Consider the following 18,696-nt stretch of genomic DNA (forward strand, 5'->3'; position numbering starts at 1 on the left):
ATGGTTCACTTCAGACTTGTTATTTCCTACTTAAAGTTAATTATGGTCTTTATATGGATCTTAATGTCTCAATAAATATCTGGGCTTAACTTTAATGTGCTGCCTTATTGCTGCTTCATCTAATTTTGCCTAAAAGCTCCCAAGGGGAACTAACCATCTAAATCTATAAGTAACATTAGTCTGCATCATACAGTGACCATATAAAGGAAACAGATGTGAAGATAAACACAAAATCAAAGTAATACCTAGATATAACATTCATCCAGATGATGTTTACTAGTAAGCTGAGAACTTCAGTAACACAGGCAGCAGTATTTATCTGCATCATAAAACACCCTTTAAAAAAAAGTAGAATTAGACGTAAAACAACTGCAAGTCTGCACATCTGAAGTCATGTAGTTTAAAACATGAGTGCAAGGATGACTGTGTATGTACTGCAGGCGTTTTGGCCCCAGTGATTGACGTGTCCACTGCTGGAGGCCCGCGTTGCTGCTGCTGTTGCTGCTGTTGTTGCTGCTGCTGCTGCTGCAACAGCCCTGAATTGAAAATAAGGAAGTGAGTGATCAGCGCTAGTGTGGCGGAGGGATACACAAGGCAATCCCCATTCTAACCACGGCCAATACACTCACTCCTAGCCCGCCAGTGGAACTCCATCTAAGGAACGGCTACACTCCTAGTCTGCCTCCACAGACCAACAAGCACACAACCCATCCAACATGGTACGTATTGTCATTCATTCTGTGAAGGAGTGAAATGTGTTTTAAACGTAGGGGAAGCCTGATAGTTTCCAGCGCAGCCTTACTGTATCTGTATATTTTCTGTATTTACTGTTTAGTCATTGATTCCTCTTTATGAGCTATCCGGTATGCGCGGAGGAGGCGGAAAACGCCCGCCAGGCGCATTTTTTTTTAAGCTAGTGCATGGGGTAATATGAAGTACACTATTATGTATTGTTCTTTGTTGGTTTTTAGCGCCTTTCTGACTGAAATAACGTCCACTTTCAAATGGTTTCCTATATGCTTCATAACTGCGCAATTCATACAGCATTATTGGCTATTCGGCTAAATCGGGTCCAGTAGCTGCTTCGCGGCTCCGTGCTGCATATCGAATTCATTCTTGGACTAGTTTAAACAGTATCGGTGTAACCAGCAAGCTATTTTTGGGTTATTACAGCGTAATTGTGAAGCCACGGATACATTTTACAATCCGCCTGAGAAGCACGCCGTACTGAGAAGCACACCTAACGTCCTGAGAAACGTAGCAGAGCCCAAAACTGCTGTTTCCCCAGCCAGGAGAGGCATGTCTGAGCATATGAACGCGGTTTATTTCGCAATGTGAACGCAACAGCTCTAATTAGAAGGGAAACGAACCGGCTGCGTTTGGTCCCCCCTCCCTCTTTTTTTTTCTAGGTTGCACCATCTCGTTGGTCGAGCCGTGCCGTGCCATTATGGGGGGGAATGGATGGCACTCGTCAGTGTTCCGCAACGGAAACTGGCCATATTTATGTAATTGCAAGGTTACGGCTACATTATACATGTCTCCCGACCTGTAAACAAGCGGTATCCGACGCAATTCCGCCTTTACTGCACTCTTTACTGGCGGTTTATCGTAGGCTAGGTTATCTATTTGTGTTATGACGGCTGATTTGGTTGCCTCTTTGCAAATTTTTTCGATGTTATGCAAATGCGCTGCCTGTGTGAGTTGTCCAAGAAGCTCTTTGTGGCGCTGGTCACCGCAAAACATAAACTTTTCCCCGACCAGATGTTGTGAATTATGAAGTTCCAGGCTGCACTGTATTTTCTTTCTGTGGGACTTGATCAGCACCATAGCACACTAACAGATTTCACCAGTTTCTGAAGCCACACACACTCAGACATCTGCAACCAGCTGAGGAGACAGAGCTTCTCTCCTGGCTATAAGGAGAAGTTAACAAGTGGAAATGATCTGCATGTGGAAAAGAGGCCTTCAAGCTTAATCCATTGATTATCAAGCTTGATAGCGCATTAATGGCTCAAGGAGGTCAAGAAGCTGTAGACCTCCTCCGGCCCCTTTGCTGCAATCAAATATCCCGTATATGGTAACGAGCTGTGATGCAGTTTCATGTTGCAACGCAATGCAGTAATTGGAGTATAAAGTGGAATTGTTCTTCCCGTGGATCAGCCTCTCTGAAAAGTTTAATCCGCGGGTGTAAGCCCCCTTGTCTGCATCAATACATCCACTGAAGTGGAAACAGGCTCCCCCATTGAGGTGGATGTATCGAATAAGTAGTGGGGCTGCGCTAAGGCCCTATCCTGTTCCTGTTACGCGCTTGCTTGCTGATGGCATGTTTAGTAACTCACATGATATCCTATCCGCTGCAGTGAATAATTTATATGCTCGCCGACAACACCCAGCCATGTCCCGTGTTCCCGGTGTCTGTCAGCGATGGAGTACAATGGAGTACCCGGTCACCTACCACCATCAGCCATATGTTGGACGGGCCCATTGCAGGGTGTTGGGAGCCTGGTGTTGTTTACACCATCCTCCCTCCCTTGCTCCCTCCTCCCATCTAGACACAACTCAGCCTGGAGACCTCGCTGTTTTTTTTTTTTTTTTTTTTTTTGGTCCAGCCTCAAAGAGAAAAGGTGTTAAATGTACTGTGCTCAGTGCTACTATAGAACAGGACTCTGTTTATGTGTGCTTTGTGCTTGTGTTAGGGTGGATGAAAGTGTGTGTGTGTGTGTGTCACACCCATCTGTCATAGTGACAGCTGGTTCTGCACCTTTCACTTGGTGAATGCAGAGATGCTAGCTCAGGAATTGTTTGGGCGCCTCAGTGACAGATGAGCAGCAGCAGGGGAAAAAAAAGGCACATTAAACATTGATAAAGGGTTGTTAAAGAAGAAGATCATTGTTGGCAAACTCTTGCACCATTTTGCATCCCCTATCAAATTAAACCAAGCGTGTACATGGACGGATGCAGTATGTTTGTACAAGGCTGATATGGCATCAAGTGAGAGCTAAAAGATATTCTACACTGGCCCAGGGAGGTGTCTCCTGCCTCCCACAGTCCTGTTTGGAGTGCATAACTAGGGCTGACTGCCCGGGCAACAGTGGGAGTGGTTGACCCACTCGTGCCAGTGAACTATTGCCAGCAGAGCACACCCCATCCCCAAACAAGCCGTTATTAAGACTGGAAGCCTGGCAGCAAGCATGCCTGTCCATAAGACACTAAGGATGGTGAATCACAGGGAGTTTCCTCTAAACAGTATGCCACATATAGAGAGAGAGAAAGGGACACGCAGAGGAGAAAAGGTCTGAAGGAGGAAATATTGGCAGAGGTACAAGTGCCAGGGAAAGGAAGAGGAAGAAAAAGGAACACATGGGTCAGTAGTGAACCTGGTGGTGCTGCAGCAGCACCATAAGGCCCCAACAGCTTGGGCCTAAGCCAGGAGAGGTTCCATAGCACTGAGTCACCAAAGCCCACACCCTGTCCGCTTAGGGAGACAGCGGGGAACAGAAAGATACAGCACAAGCAACACAAGCAACACAGCATGACAAAGAGGGTGACTAAAGGACGACTGGAAGGGAGAGTCATCAACAGAGAAAGGAGTGAGAAATTAACACAGGGGTAAAAATAAATAAATAAAAAGGAACCAAAAAAGCGTGAGGGATGAGAAGGAAAGAGGACGGGAGCAGCAGCCAGAAATCAAATGCACAGATGAGACCGAGAATATCGGTCAAGCTGAGTGGCATGTCGGCGTCAGCGAGGCTGCTTTTGTCTCTTGACATTTCCTATTCTGTCAGATGGAAATGGAGACAGGAAGAGGGCACAGGGAGAGAGAAGAAAAGGAAAAAGAATGGCTGTTGTGTGCAGAGCAGGTTATTGAATCAGGTCGGCTAATTGTACGAGCACCGCTGAAGTTCTCTGTGAACCCCTCGCTGACTTGATCGATCCACCCCGGGTTTACTGCTGCTGCTGCTCAAGCCGTGAGGAGAGGCTTTTTTGTCTGTGAAAAGTTAAAGGTCAACTGGGAGCATGTTGCGCACTGATCTACTTAATCTTAGCCAGTCGGAGCAAATATATGCAGCAAATTCGATTTACTGGCTTCATTTGCAAAATAAGATACTCTCACTTCCCAATATGGACTAACCATGGGTCAAATCTCCGCAGTTATGACATTTAGGGATGACTTGGAGGGTGTGCTTGCCTGTATCCAAAGTAAAATTACATGCACAAACACATAAACACACTGATGGGCTGCAGGAATGTGCTTTGAGGCACAACCAGCTACTCTGACTAATTCACAGGAAACATGGGGGTGGAAAGTATTGGTGTTGAGGAAGAATGCTATTAAAAGGGACTGTGTGTGTGCGCCCTAGTGTTCTCTTCCTTGTTTGTCCGTGTGTGTTCTTGCCTTGCTGCCAAGCACAATGATGTCAGAGCACTCTGTTAACAATACTAATAAAAAAAAAACTCATGTTTTATAAGGCAGTGATTGGAGCGTACCAGTGGGAGTTATTTGCACCAGCAGCTTTGTATTCACACTTGTACAGCTAAAGGTGTTTGTTTGAAATCAGTGGCTCTCTTTACAAACAAGCTTAATCCATCTATGTGAAATGCCTGGTGGTGGATGCTCGGTTTCAAGCCATTTAAAGCATGTGTGAGTCACTATCAGCCATTAACGACAGCCCCAGCTAATACAGGCAAGAGGGCTGGGAGGGCAACCAAGCCGTGCCAACCCACCAAAGCCATTATTCCTGTTACTATGGTTATGGAAAACGCTCTGGCACTGATAAGTCCTGAAACAACCCCGCCTGAACTTTGACTCCTGGTCTGGTGACAGCACTTAATCAAATTTATTGCAGTATCTTGTTGCCCTGCAGTCCTTCTTGTGAAGACTTCTATGGTGTAGCCTACTTTTATACACAGAGTGTGACAGTCCTGGGGAGCCACCCATCAGCTGGAAGTTACATTTCATACATCACCTTCATAAAGAGCTTTTTATGTGTTTGCTCTGTGGCAGTCTCACAAACACAACCTTTAAAAAACCACGTCGATAATAAGCCTCTGCTATCATTGTGAGCAAATCCTGATTACTAACTTTCAGCCTCGGTTTTACGGCAATAAAATGTGAAGCATACTGCCGTATAATTGGCGTTTAACTATTACATGGATGTGGTGTTTAGAGAACAAAACACCGTTTTGATAAGAAATGGAAGGAACTCATTTGGAGTGTTGTCGTGGGTACATTTTGGCAGGAGCTCCTAGCAGAGGCCATCCAACCCCTGAACACTGTGGCCATTGTTTAGCTGTGTGGTGGTTGCATGGGTGGGGATGATGAGGAATGTAACGACGCTCGGGATTTAAAATCTTTGCCCTGTTGAGTGACTTGTTTCTTCGTGACAATTTCCCTTCTTCTTCCCTCCCAATCACACAGGCTGACCAGCTAACAGAGGAGCAGATTGCAGGTAAGACTAGAGCAGTTTTTCCCTACTTCCCCTCTTCTTTTTGTACTAGTGCATCAGTTCCACCCTGTAGCTTTCCAGAATTGTGTAAGGAATGTCTTTCATTAGCCTTTCTGGCTGTTTCCATATCACTTATAGGGAACACCAAGTGAAAGAACATTGAAAGATTCGCCACCCGCCCTCCCTTGGCAGATCATTATTATTTCAAAATGAACAGGACATAAGGGGAAGAAGTATTTGGAGCGATCATAAGTCAAGGCTGAAACCCATGAAGCAGATAGACAGTTTTAAAGCCAAGCTTACAAATAGTTTCAATCAAACCTTGATATTCTTAATAATAAAGGATGAGAAGAAACTGGAAGCTGCAGTTTCTTCTCAGTGAAAACCCCTCTGTGGCTAATTAGCTTGTACTAAGCCCCCAAGGCTAATGCTCACTATTGCATATTTTCAATCTCTGGATGGGTGTTTATGGCCTGTAGTTAAGAGGCCTGTTCGTTCAAAAGATAAAACACACACACAAACACACACACACAGTGACTTTCTCCAACTCGGCACACTTATCTCAGTTTTGCAGGTCACAGACGAGCCCAAACTTAGTTAACAGAGCCTGTTGTTGAGAATCGATTGACCCGACCACAGCGTGTCAGCACAGCCTATTTCTCTAACTGCACAGCAACAGCAATCTAACCTGGTGCTCTCACCTCCAACCCCACCCCCCCCCCCCCCCCCCCCCCCCCCCCCCCCCCCCACAGAGTTCAAGGAGGCTTTCTCCTTATTTGACAAGGATGGTGACGGCACCATCACCACCAAAGAGCTCGGCACCGTCATGAGGTCGCTGGGCCAGAACCCCACAGAGGCCGAACTGCAGGACATGATCAATGAGGTGGATGCTGACGGTCAGTATACCCCTGCTTCATTTACCTCTTAGCATTAAAGTGACACAACTATGGTAAAGTTACTCATTACAATTATTATTTATTAGTTCAGTATATGTCTAGGTGCTAAATAAGGAGTGTTGGTATGTTCATTTATTTTTTGTCCCTGATTATCAGGACTTTTAAAGAGAATAATGTGGAGTTTGGGGTTTTAAATTATCAAGCATCATCCTGTTTCACTCTAAATAGACTGAAATAAAACAGACAATTAATAATTAATAGACAATTGAACTGTAATGTCTTCTAAACCCAAAAACAGAACAGCGGACTGAAATTGGGGACAGATTTGGATCTTATCAGTGGAACGTTGTTCAGGCTACAAAAATAACACTGAGAGCCTACCTCAGGCTTATGCCTGAACATAAATGTATGTTCTGAACCAGGGAGGTGGACATGAATATTTGGGTTAATATGATCCTTTCCTCTAACGCCCCCACTTTTAATCAACAAAATGACCCGCAACTGTCATTCTTAACAAAAAAAAACAGTAAAAAAATTACATAACTGCTACTCATTTTCCTAAATACAAAGGACTGCCCCATCATCATCAACTCAGATTTGAGTGGGGTGGGCGTGACTTTAATTTCTAGTTAACATTTCGTTGTGTGACTTTAGCGATAAATCCTCTGTTACAAATGGTTGAGGGGTTAGTTCGAGCATCCATTACAGCCCCATCCCAAAACAAATCAGCGGCGCTGTTGCCCACCTCCCTCCCTTTTCTGCCAACTGTCAACCAACTGTCCAAGCCAACTGTCCTGCCAGCTTTATCTTCAGATGACGTATCCTCTCTGTGTCAGCAGTTTAGTCACTGTGTGTTCAGCTCAGCACAGTTGTCAGTGTAAGGGATACGGATGTGCATGGTGAATAGAACGGGGCTGTGTGCCGAAGACTCGGCGTTACAGGTCTGTGCTGATCCGTCGTCAGATGACATAATTCTTTCACACAGCTTCTCCTTTACATCTGTCTGTCCACTGCAGTGTGAAAGAGACATATGCCACTTCTCCACTATTACCTGCTCAGCTCAACTCGACTCGGTTTTTAGGATTTTCCAATAGCTGGTAGTACCTGGTACCACGGACTTTTATAGTATCTACTCAGCCGGTGTTCCAAGTGAGCGAAGTAGAGCTGAAAACGTGATGTCAACAGACTGCTCGCCACTGATTTGCCAGGCAGTGATGTCACTAGATGAGTCACGAGAGCTCAAACCCACCATTTTTTAAACCAGGCAATGAGGGAAATGGCTACACACTAACCAACACAGACGTTTTTGTGCTTGGTGGCTGATGACAGAATCCAGAGGAAGCTACACGGAGCGACCATTTATGTTGCATACAAATGATGCCACGGGACTTTCAGGCCGCCTTGCTGAGGCAGCACTCAGTTGTAATGGAAATGAACAAAATCAAGTAGTCGAGTTCAGCCGAGCCGAGTAGGTACTAGTTGAAACTTGACATAGTGAGACAACAAATTGAGTTAGAGGACAGGAATCCAAGTTGTTGGCTAGTAGCTCAGAGTTGGCTGTCCTTGAGCAGTACAGGATGTTAGCTGTCAGTGGGGCCTTTACCTCAGTGCTCCTCTGTCAGCTTATAGGATTTCACAAATGGGAGCACATTGATCAGGAGAAATCAATTGCATCACAGCTTGGCTGCCCCTTTATTGAAACGTCCTCCCACCATCCTCAGTGCCCTCCCCTTCTGTTACACCCAAGAGCAAGCACACACACACACACACACACACACACCATCACTAACATCCCCTTGTTCTGCCTCTGCCTCCCTTGGCTGATGCAATCTAGGTCAGACAGCAATGAAGCTAGTAATGGAAAATAAAAGTGGTTACATAAGGCCTCTCTGCGCTTTGCACATCCAGTACCCACATCAGCAGCCATGGGATGTCAGCTGGCCCATTGAAAATCAGCTTTATTTACCAAACAAGGAGGCTGGGGTAAAGAATTACAACAAATGGAGAGAGGATGGAAGGCTTTAGCTAGACACAGCACTGTATGGAGTGCTGTGTCTAGCTAAAGTATCAGATAGAAATCCTGCTTTTTAATTCACCACCACACAGTTGTGGATAAACGTGTAACCGCACATGCTTTAAAAGACCCTGGAGCTCCTCAGCCTAAAAGATCACATCATGTGTAAGATAGGATAAAAAGAAAAAAGTGAAATTATGAATTAAATAACCATACGACAAAAATACTAGCTTTGGCTCCAGCGCATCACTCATCGTTATTACACAATCCTACCCTTTCTTCCCAGCTCAAGGATGGGAAGTTGGCTTTATGATGCAGGAAAATACAATGACCACACACACACGAGTGCCGAGATGCCTCAGCCTTCTATAGTTTGCGTCAGCACCTCTTATGTGTAATCGCACCATCTCCCACTCGGTTCACTCCTTATATTCTCTCCTCTTCACATCTCCCTCATCTCCAGCTCCCTCTCTACCACCCACTCACTCCCTCCCTCTCTTTTCTCTCTCTCTCTCTTTATCCCTCCCACCCTTTTCTCTTTCTCTTCCCATCTGCCTTCCTCCCTATCTTTATCCCTCTGCTTCTATCCTTCTTCCTCCTATACCGCTGCAGCTGGCCTGAGGTGCAGCTGTGCACATATCGCTCAAGGGCTACCTTGCCTCTTGTTATTTTTCCTCCCAGATTGTGGTTTTCCTGCCACAGATAGTTGAAGCCCCCCCTCACACACACACACACACGCACACACACGAAAAAATCCCTTTTCTCCCACCAACCCCCCCAGTGGCAGCATGTGTTTTTCCCTCGGTGCTGCTCGATGTCTCTGTGTTAGATAACAGGTCCTTAGATTGCTGCCGTGGGCCATGAGATCGCCATCTGCCCCATCACGTTACTACATTCCTTTTTTGCTACACATGCGTCCATCCTCTTGTTCACTCTTTAGCTCTCCCTCTAAGGCGTGCTCTGTCATTGGTTAATCTGTCCACAATCCCACCCCAGGGCTAATCCCAATGGGTTACTTTGCCCTTGGTGTGCCTGACCTTCATTTCAATTCTCTCACAAATTTCTGGGTATTTTTTTTTTTGTTACTTGTTAATTAAAATACATTTCCCCGCATTGCTACAAAATCTCCAGATCTACAAAAGGGGAAAGCTCTCTGCTACATTCATCGCCAGCTTTCCCAGCCTCCCAGTTTGTGAGCCACTAAGTTCCTCATAGAGCCTTTCACTGTCAGGAATGTCTGATCCCTTGGTAATCCTGTCTTGACAACACCTACATGGATATTGATCCATCTGCACACATGGTTGTGCCACTAATAGCAGCTGCCATTAGCACCACCCGGAACGCCATCGCTGATTCATCTGTGCCAGATCTTGCACTCTTGGACAGGCAAACACTATACCAAATATTTTGCAGGGAATAGGAATAGCAAGGATGGATAAGAGGTGCATCCAGACTCAAGTCCACTTCACCCCTCTTCTTGTCCCCGCTCCCTCCAGCCTCAGTTTCTGACTGTGGCACCACAAGAGATGAGCCTTTGATTCATGAGAAGCTGCGGGGTACACTAAATGTCTGCATTATGGATGACTGGCCATGGGTTCCCCCCCACTGCAATCCTGCTGGGTTGCTTATAACACACGCGACGCTTTCTTAGGGCTTCCCTAAGGAAGAAAAGGAAACACATACATACACACAGTCACTCACACACACATGCATACCCCTCCTCCTCCACCACCTCCCAGCCTTCAGTAGATGTGTTTAGCACAGCAAGAAATGGTGTACGATAAATTATTTTTGAGAGGTTCAGCCTCAAGCTTCACTGTCAGTGTCAGGAAGGCCTTTGAAGAGAAGATGTAGCCTACACGGTAACGTAAAAACCACTGTGAGACACAGCAGCAGAAAAGAGAGGACTCGAGCACTAAATGAGTATTTTCATCCGGGTGCTTTTCATCAGCTAAATGCTGGGTTGTATTATGTCTACTTATCAGAGTTTGCTTTTAAGTAATTGCAGTTTTTGCTGATTAAATGTGCCTCATTGATCACCCATTCCAGGTAATGGAACCATTGACTTCCCAGAGTTCCTGACCATGATGGCCAGAAAAATGAAGGACACAGACAGCGAGGAGGAGATCCGCGAGGCTTTCCGGGTATTCGACAAGGTAAATAAGCTTTTAAGAGCATCATTAGGGAATTATAGGACAGCGTGAAAGCTGAAGTTTTAGTTTAGGTGGAACATGAGGTCAAGGGGTCATTAAATAAGCCTGATGAATCACAGCGGGGATGACTCATTGATTTCCTTTGTCTGTTTTAAGATTGTTTTTTGGAGGGGAAAGAAATGCAGGAAATGGTTTGACCATGCAGGAACTGAACTCCCTGTTCAGGGCATTTGGGCTATGTGCCCTAACCACTTGGTTATCAGGTTGCCTGATAATGTAAATTTAGTGACACCAGGCAGGCCAAGTTAATGTTAAATTAAAGGAGAGCTATTATGTTAATTTCCATCTCAGTATTTATTTATTTTTTATTTATTTTGGACTCTACTAGAGATGTTTTACACAATTCACACTTAAAAATAATCCTTACTTATCTTATTCTGGGCCATCATGAAGCCCCTCAGTTCATCCTGAAACAAGCTTCCTTTAAGTCAGCTTTCTTCTGATTGGCTGTCCCCCCTAAACAGAAGGTTTGAATAACAGGTGAGTCAAACATCTTTACTCACAGCCAGAGCTGTGTGCCTGAGATGACCTTTTTTGGATCTCCTGTTTCTATGACATGAAGATCCAAGAACAGAATATGAGCATCCCCCGTTGTAACAGTAGCCTATTATACAGGCTATATGAAAGGATTAGATCCACTTTAAGTTTAACCTGATGTAAAGAAAAGTCATCTGTTCTTTTACTTCCTGCTTACGCAACACCTACTGCCATGCCTTCTCATTACTCAGCTTTTTTTTTGCCTCAGCAGTTGTCAGCCTGTGGGGGTATTTGTTTTAACATTTGACACGTTTGTTTCCATGCTGCGTTTTCAGGATGGAAATGGCTACATTAGCGCCGCAGAGCTTCGTCACGTCATGACGAACCTGGGAGAGAAGCTAACGGACGAGGAGGTGGACGAGATGATCAGAGAAGCAGACATCGACGGAGACGGACAGGTCAACTACGAAGGTAAAAGATGAGTGCATAATAAAATGTCATGCTACACAAATAGCTTTAGTTTCTAGGCCAGGGTGTGAGCTTTTATTAAACAGGGAGAACAGAGCGCTTCATTTGCCAAACTGTATTTCTCTGAGGGCGACTGCAAGACAAGCCAGCCACACATTATATTAGTTATTAGATGGGGGGTATAGATGGAGCCTGCTGAAACAGAGATAGGAGAACGCCATCCTTCTGAATTATCATCAGTGTGCCAGGAGCCTTTTCACTCTTTCTCCCTCGTCCTCTCTTCCTCCCACTGTTGGTCCCTTGGCACATTACACGAGAGACTGCGCTCATTTTCTAGAAGGCTGTTGATATATTATGAACAGTCCATAAGTCTTGGCTGCAAAGTGCCCTACTTCTACAATCTCATTGTAGCACAGGGTGAATATGCACTCTATGGACACGAAAGCCTCTTTTTATTTATTAATTTTTCTCCGTTTGCGTGTGCACGTGCGCATCTCCATCACATTTCTCCACAGCTGTAAGCACAGCGCAGGAGCATTTTAATCAAATGGGTTTAATGAGATGAACATGGAAGCTGTTTGGAAAGGGGACACTAATTAGTATGTGTGTTCTGAACCTGCTCGAGTTGATTAAAAAATTAATAAAGCATTGAACAATTTAGCAGGTGACTGCTCTTACCGGCAACAGGCTGCGCCGAAGCCTTACACCCACTGTCCTCATTGTTTTTTGTCCTCTCTCTCTCTCTCTCTTTGCAGAGTTTGTACAGATGATGACTGCAAAGTGAAGCTTGCCTGCCCCATCCTGCCCCCTCTTAGAAGAAAAAAAAAAAAAATCAAAAATGTTTTACTTACCTCTTGGAAAAAAAAAATGTTCATTTATTCATACTGTTTCTGTATAGAAAATAATTGAATGTTGAAATAAAATATCCTTCTGTCCACACAGGAAAAATATAAAAACATACAAAAAATATCTGCATGAAAATGGTTAGTGATCCTGTCCCCTCCCCCCCGGAGATCAGTTTAGCATCAGTACTTAACAAGTAAAAATAATAACAACAAACCCTGTAACTACTACCTTCAGACGAAAGCAAAAGCATTTGGTGAACTCCTTCCAGTTCCATTTGCTAGTGGTAAATGTCTGGGCTGGCCATCTCTTCTTTCTCTCTGTTTTCTGTTCTTCATGCATGCAGCTTGAGACCGGAGCACTAACCTACCCTCTGACCCCCCCTCCCTCCCCCCTTCCCCTCACCTCCACCCCTCCTCCGGGCTACCAGAGCGTGCTGATTCCACTATAAGCTGTCCTCTTGTTGGTTTGGTACAGTTTTTTTGTATTTGGAGAGGAACTGTTAAGATGAGAGAGTATAACAGGTTCTAACTCAAGCGTTAAAGTGGAATGGGACTTACTGTATGCTAGATAAAAAGAGAAAAAAAAAATGTACAAAAAACATTTTCAAATGTTTGGCATGTTCTTTTGTTTTTGTTATGTTATTTGGACGGCCATCTTAGTAGTTGTGCGTCCTGCCCTTTGAAAGGAGGGGGGGACTTAAAGAGTCTTACGGTGAGCTTTCTAATTTTTTTCTTTATTTTTATTTTCTCGCTGAGATGGAGTGTCTGTCCTCTTTTCTTGCAAGAGAGAATCACTGGCCTTCACTTTTCTTCTGTTTCTCGACTCAGACATGAGCATAGTGAGGGGTGTACTGTGTTCGCAGCGCACGCTGTTAGGAGTGTCAGCACACCGGTCTTTGCAACTGTTCATCTGAGTTCAGTTTACATTCATTCCAAGTTGTACATGCTAGTCTTTATTTTTTTTTCAAATAAAAGACCATGAACTTTATCATGTCTTATGTCATTTTTCTTATGCCTGATTGTGAAAATGATCGATAAAGACAGCATAACGAGTCTGTATGTTGTTTACCGACTAGACAAATGTGTCAACAATAAATGATTATACTCATCCTCCTCTACATGTGCCGTGTCTTTGGGTGGTGTTGAGAAGGACCGGTGGTGTGTGTGTGTGTGTGTGTGTGTGTGTGTGTGTGTGTGAGAGAGATGCTGTGCTCCATTACATGGCGGTGAGGTTTGTGGAGAGCGCGAGTGCTCGCAGGGGAGGGAGAAGCAGCAGGATGTGTTTGCTCTCGCGCTCAGCCGTGGATATACATACACATCCATGACGCCTCTTCTCTCTCAAGACCCAGCTGGTTGCTAGGCAACAGGAGCATGCTGTAACTGGGATGTTGGGTTTTTTTTTTTTTTTTGCTTTTTTTTTGACAAGGCAAGTGGGAGTTTGAATAAACCCTCCTGCCTTTTGCCAATGACTCCATGTTGGCTTGTCCTAGTAAGGCAAACCAGGCCACAACTCCACTGCCGTGTGCACACTTTACACAGCGCACACGCACAAAGGGAACATGACAGGCAGGGAGCAAGGTCTCTGCCATGCCTCGCTACTACCTAAAGGTCTGAAAAATAAAGCGAGACCTAAATTGTTTTACTATATTTGGACTGTAATTTGACCATGTTTGGAAAAGGGAAAAGATGAGACAATGCTCCACCCACCAGCACATACATCAGGCAAGTTGAAGCATGAAGTGAACACTTAGCCATATCCCTATGCATTTAAAAAAACCCAGCTAGGTTGGAATCTGCTTTCAAAAGACAAAACAGAGCATTCCCTGCATTCCTCATACAACCATTATCTGTGGTGATCTGTTCTAAATTAGGTGGTATTTTGCTCCCGTGGACTGCGCCCTGCCCACGTTAATCAGATAACAAAGGAAAGGGTGGGTAACAAAAAAACAGCACCACCCAACTATTGCCAGGAACCGGGAAGTTTATCTAATTACAGTCATAATGTTTTATTTGGAGCAAAACATAAACTCAGCTTTCCTGCTTTGCCCCTCCCTGCAGTATCAGAGGAGCCAATAGCAACTGCTGTTAAACTGACTGACAGCTGGGACTGTGGCTCTGCTGTTTTAGGCACCATCAGTGATTTTATGTTTAAAGGAAGATAGAAGCCCAGAATGCTCGATATTAAATACATAAACCAATAAATCATGAATGGTAAAAGAAAATAATGAAATTGTTTATCTCATTGCTATAGAATGTCATTGCATTTGTTTAAATTAAATAAAAGTATTTGAATGTTAAAGTTTTTTATTTAAAATTAGAATTTCAGGCTCAAATCAGCAGCCAGATGCCTGCTGCTTCCTGTATGAACTCTGCAGTTTGATGCCAAGTTAAAATCCAGGCTCATATGTTAACCTAGTTTAGTTAGCCTTACTGATGTGAGAGGTCAGAGGAGAATGTTCGGCCTGCTTTGAGCTCATAGTAATGCAACAGTGACTTGGATAAGCATTCGTTACAATGCAGAATAGCATCTCTGAACACACGACACAGCAGTCCTCAGAGCAGACGGGCTACAGCAGCAGAAGACCACACTGGATGCCACACCCAAAAACGCTGCCTGGTCAGAGTTTGGTGTAAACAACATGAGAGCGTGGATCTGCTTTCATGTTGTTTAATAACATTCAATGGTTTTAGGCTGCTGGTGATGGTGAAATATTTTCTTGGCCCACTTTGGGCCCCTTAGTACCAACTGAGCATCATTTGAGCACCACAGCCTACCCGAGTAACTCACCATGGCACAGAGCTCAAAAGATCTGAAACTGGTGTCTTGAACATGACTCAAAGCCATTAGAGTCCGCACACGATTAAAGACTAGGGGGACAGAGCCTTTCAGTCATTGGCACAGACTGTGGAACAGTCTACCTCTACATCTACACTCAGTTGACTCTGTGGATTCTTTTAAAAAGCAGTTAAAAACTTCTTTTTAAAAAGGCCTTCTGCTGAGAATTTTTATTGAATTTTTAGTTTTAGCTATTATGGTGTTTAATTATTTTTAGCTTTACATTATTGGTTTTTTAGATATTATGGTGTTTATTTACTGTCTGTTTTTGTTTTTGCATATACAGCGCTTTGTGACTACTGTCTGTGAAAAGCGCTAAATAAATAAAATTTACTTACTTAAGCTTTAGCCATCCATCCATTTTCTTCCACTTACCCTTTTCAGTGTCGCAGGGGGGCTGGAGCCTATCCCAGCTGCCATAGGGCGAGAGGCAGAGTACACCCTGGACAGGACACCAGCCTGTCACAGGGATAACACACAGAGATAGACACCCATTCACACCTATGGCCAATTTAGAATCGCCAGTTAACCTAACCCCACTAACTGCATGTCTTTGGGCTGTGGGACGAAACCGGAGAACACAAGCAAACTCCACACAGAGAGGCTCCCCGGCCAGACAGCGGATTCAAACCCAGGACCTTCTTGCTGTGAGGTAACAGTGCTAACCACTGTACTACCGTGCTGCCGTTAGATTGTGGGTGTAAATTAAAAGCTGTAAAAACATGGCTGCAGGTGCCTGTTTTTTGTACATCAGATGCTTGTCCCAACATCACTCAACACTTAAACACAAGCAGACTGACAACAAACACAACCACAACCGTTTGTTTGTCTGTATGCACTAACCAACCAATGAGGAAAAACTAAGCACGTCCTGTCACCCAATCCCAGGACAGAAGGGATGTGGTTTCAGCGTGGAGGTTGTGGATTCTCTGGAAAAGGCCTCTCTTGCTCTCTCGGGTAGGCAGGGACACCTGAGCACCCCGGGGGATAAATTAAGAACATCAATATTTCACGTGTAAATGAAGCAGCACACTGCGTGGGCAGTAATGCGAGAGGCACTGACCGGGCACAGATATCAAGTATCAGCACTGCTGGAAAGAAAAGGCATACTTATGAGACGGGCCTATGACATACAGCATGAGTGTGTATCCTGTATATCGTAATGTGTGTGTGTGGGAGGGTGGGTGTGCGTGCAGGGCATGTGTTTGTTGGTGTAGCATCCGGCTGTAGTAGCAAGTTAAGGAAATGGAAGAGCAGAGCTGACCTAGGCTTCAGATCAGTATGAGAAAGCTTCTAGTACTTTCTACAATGTACACACATACACACATGCACACACACAGGTCCATTAGCACCAGCTTAATGTGCTGGTGGATGTTGTTATATTGAGCTAAACAAGCATATTTTTCTTTGTGGTGGCTGTAAAGGTGGCAACATTTAAAAGGAGTGGTCCACTTGTCTCTCCAGTGAAAGGTAAAAAAACCCACAAATACTGTAACAAAGAAAGGCAGAGATGACCTTTTAGAATGGTTTGATCTTTACCCTTCGCACTCACACACAAACAAACACACACTTGAACACACACTAATTACTTGGAATCTTTCTGTTTTGTGTAAGTGGAAACGTTACCTGCAGCAACAGAAGAACTCCCCCCAGCTGTGTTTTATGTTTTGCCTTTAGATCTGTCCTTTCTTGTTCCACTTCCTTTCTTCATATTGCTGTTTTATTCATGGCAAAAAAAAAAAGAGACACCTACAGTAATTAGCTTGTATGGATTTAGTCATAATGTTTTTGCAGCCTCACTGCTTATTATGGGCCTTTGAGGGTCATTTTCACCGTGCTGCACTAATGACGACTGTAGAGGTGCCGGAGCAAAAGCACCGCAGGGGGTTTGTTCTGTTCTTGCGTCTTGGACTCTGCAATGCAGAGTGCCTACGCACCCCTCCACCACCACCACCACACTCTCCAACAGCACCATCCCACCAAACCCGGCTAAGCTCCCCCTCTAAATCAGTCCCGTTGCCTTTTCAATTACTGGGCCAGCGTGGGTCTCTCTCTAACTCTTTCTCTCAACATCTAATAGCTCCATCTCTCTCTCTCTTTTAATCCTCCTCCCTCTCTCGTTTCTTCCGTCTTGTCTTCATTTCTCACTCTGTCTCCATCTCTTGTCCTCTCCCTCCCTATTTCCCCCTCATTTACCTTGCTCTCTCATGTCTGCCTGCTCCATTTGTCTTACAGTGTATTTTTATGGACTCCAATCACTCTTCTGGCTTTTCTTTTTTTTTTTTTTTTGGTCCCTTCTTCCTCCAGCCCCCTTTATGGTGCGTCAGTGTCACCGTCACCGTCTCTGGGCTTCTCCTCATTGGTGCTAGGCCTCTCTCTATTTACCTAGAAGAATAGGCTCATCCATCTTTGATTGTTGTGAAATATTACGGCGGTGTCACGACAACCAAGCCTCCCCGAACCTCATGCAATATTCAGAGGCGATGATATAAGATTCCTGCTAATGAAAAAAACAGCAGGCAATACAAACAGCCCTTTAATAACGGCCCGGCAGAGCAGCAGGCTCCCTGTTGAGCTCAGGAGTGCAGTTGTGTGATAGAGAGAGAGAGAGACCCCGTATATCAGTGTTGGGCCCCTAGGGTGAAGGCACCAGCACCCATGGACCTGATTGCTCTGAAAGGCCCACTTGCACCATTTCTACATAACTGCCACCATTATCAGCATTGCAAAGAATTCCATGACCTGTCATGCATCACCTCCCTTTGAAATGCACACAATATAGAGCCAGGAATGACACAGTGTGTCGCTGCTCGTGCCAAACACAATACATTGAAAGACAGAACAAATTCATCTACTGCCGTGTTGCATCAATTCTACATTCGGTAAGCATTTGGGACCTCAGGAGTCCAGTCGATGTAGTTTTGAAAGCAAAATATTTCCTATTTTTGCTTCACGTGGGATCCGCCCAACAGGCCTCCTTTACTCTACTTGTCGTATCAAAACATGTCTAATGTTTCCTATTCGCAGTTTTCACAGATTATTACAGGAGCGCCTTGCTGGAGTTTGTTTAGACAAAACACCGGATAGGATGCACAGGCAGCCACTCAGTTTGTTCACAGCAAAAGCTCAAAGTACTGCATGTCAACACACTTTTCTAATCCTGACACGCCAAATTGCACCAATCCCATCTACTCCTAAATTTCCATAGCGACTCAGGTTGTCATCGATGGCTAATTTAACTGGAAATAAATTTTGATTCAATTAATGCCATTATATACTGTGTTAACCTACCCAACACACTACTGATATGTCACTACTGCACCGGAGCTATATGACCCTGAAACTAACAAGTGATGGATCACTGCTCGCTAATTAGCTCTCACCTTTGCTTCGACAACAAAGATTTTCTTGTCCTTCACCTCCCAAAAGGCAGCACTGCAGAACCATCAATACTGAAATAACCTATCTTTGTTTTTCTTATCTGCATATTTGTGGCTTGA

The 18,696-nt window shown here is 44.5% G+C and overlaps 1 protein-coding gene across 1 annotated transcript; it reads left to right on the top strand.

Moving 5' to 3' along the window:
- The first annotated feature begins 588 nt into the window (after window positions 1-588).
- calm1b (calmodulin 1b) lies at window positions 589-13,348 on the top strand. Its single transcript, XM_030721315.1, has 6 exons — window positions 589-719; window positions 5,420-5,450; window positions 6,200-6,343; window positions 10,407-10,513; window positions 11,383-11,518; window positions 12,271-13,348. The coding sequence occupies exons 1-6, from the start codon at window positions 717-719 to the stop codon at window positions 12,297-12,299; spliced, it is 450 nt and encodes a 149-aa protein (XP_030577175.1). The 5' UTR covers window positions 589-716; the 3' UTR covers window positions 12,300-13,348.
- The last annotated feature ends 5,348 nt before the right edge of the window (window positions 13,349-18,696 follow it).

Source organism: Archocentrus centrarchus, chromosome 24 (assembly GCF_007364275.1).
Source record: "Archocentrus centrarchus isolate MPI-CPG fArcCen1 chromosome 24, fArcCen1, whole genome shotgun sequence".
In the NCBI taxonomy this organism is placed as follows: Eukaryota; Metazoa; Chordata; class Actinopteri; order Cichliformes; family Cichlidae; genus Archocentrus; species Archocentrus centrarchus.

Coding starts and splice junctions, on each gene's coding strand:
- calm1b (XM_030721315.1), top strand. Junction 5,451..6,199: donor AACAGAGGAGCAGATTGCAG/GTAAGACTAGAG, acceptor CCCCCCCCACAG/AGTTCAAGGAGGCTTTCTCC. Junction 11,519..12,270: donor CGGACAGGTCAACTACGAAG/GTAAAAGATGAG, acceptor CTCTCTTTGCAG/AGTTTGTACAGATGATGACT.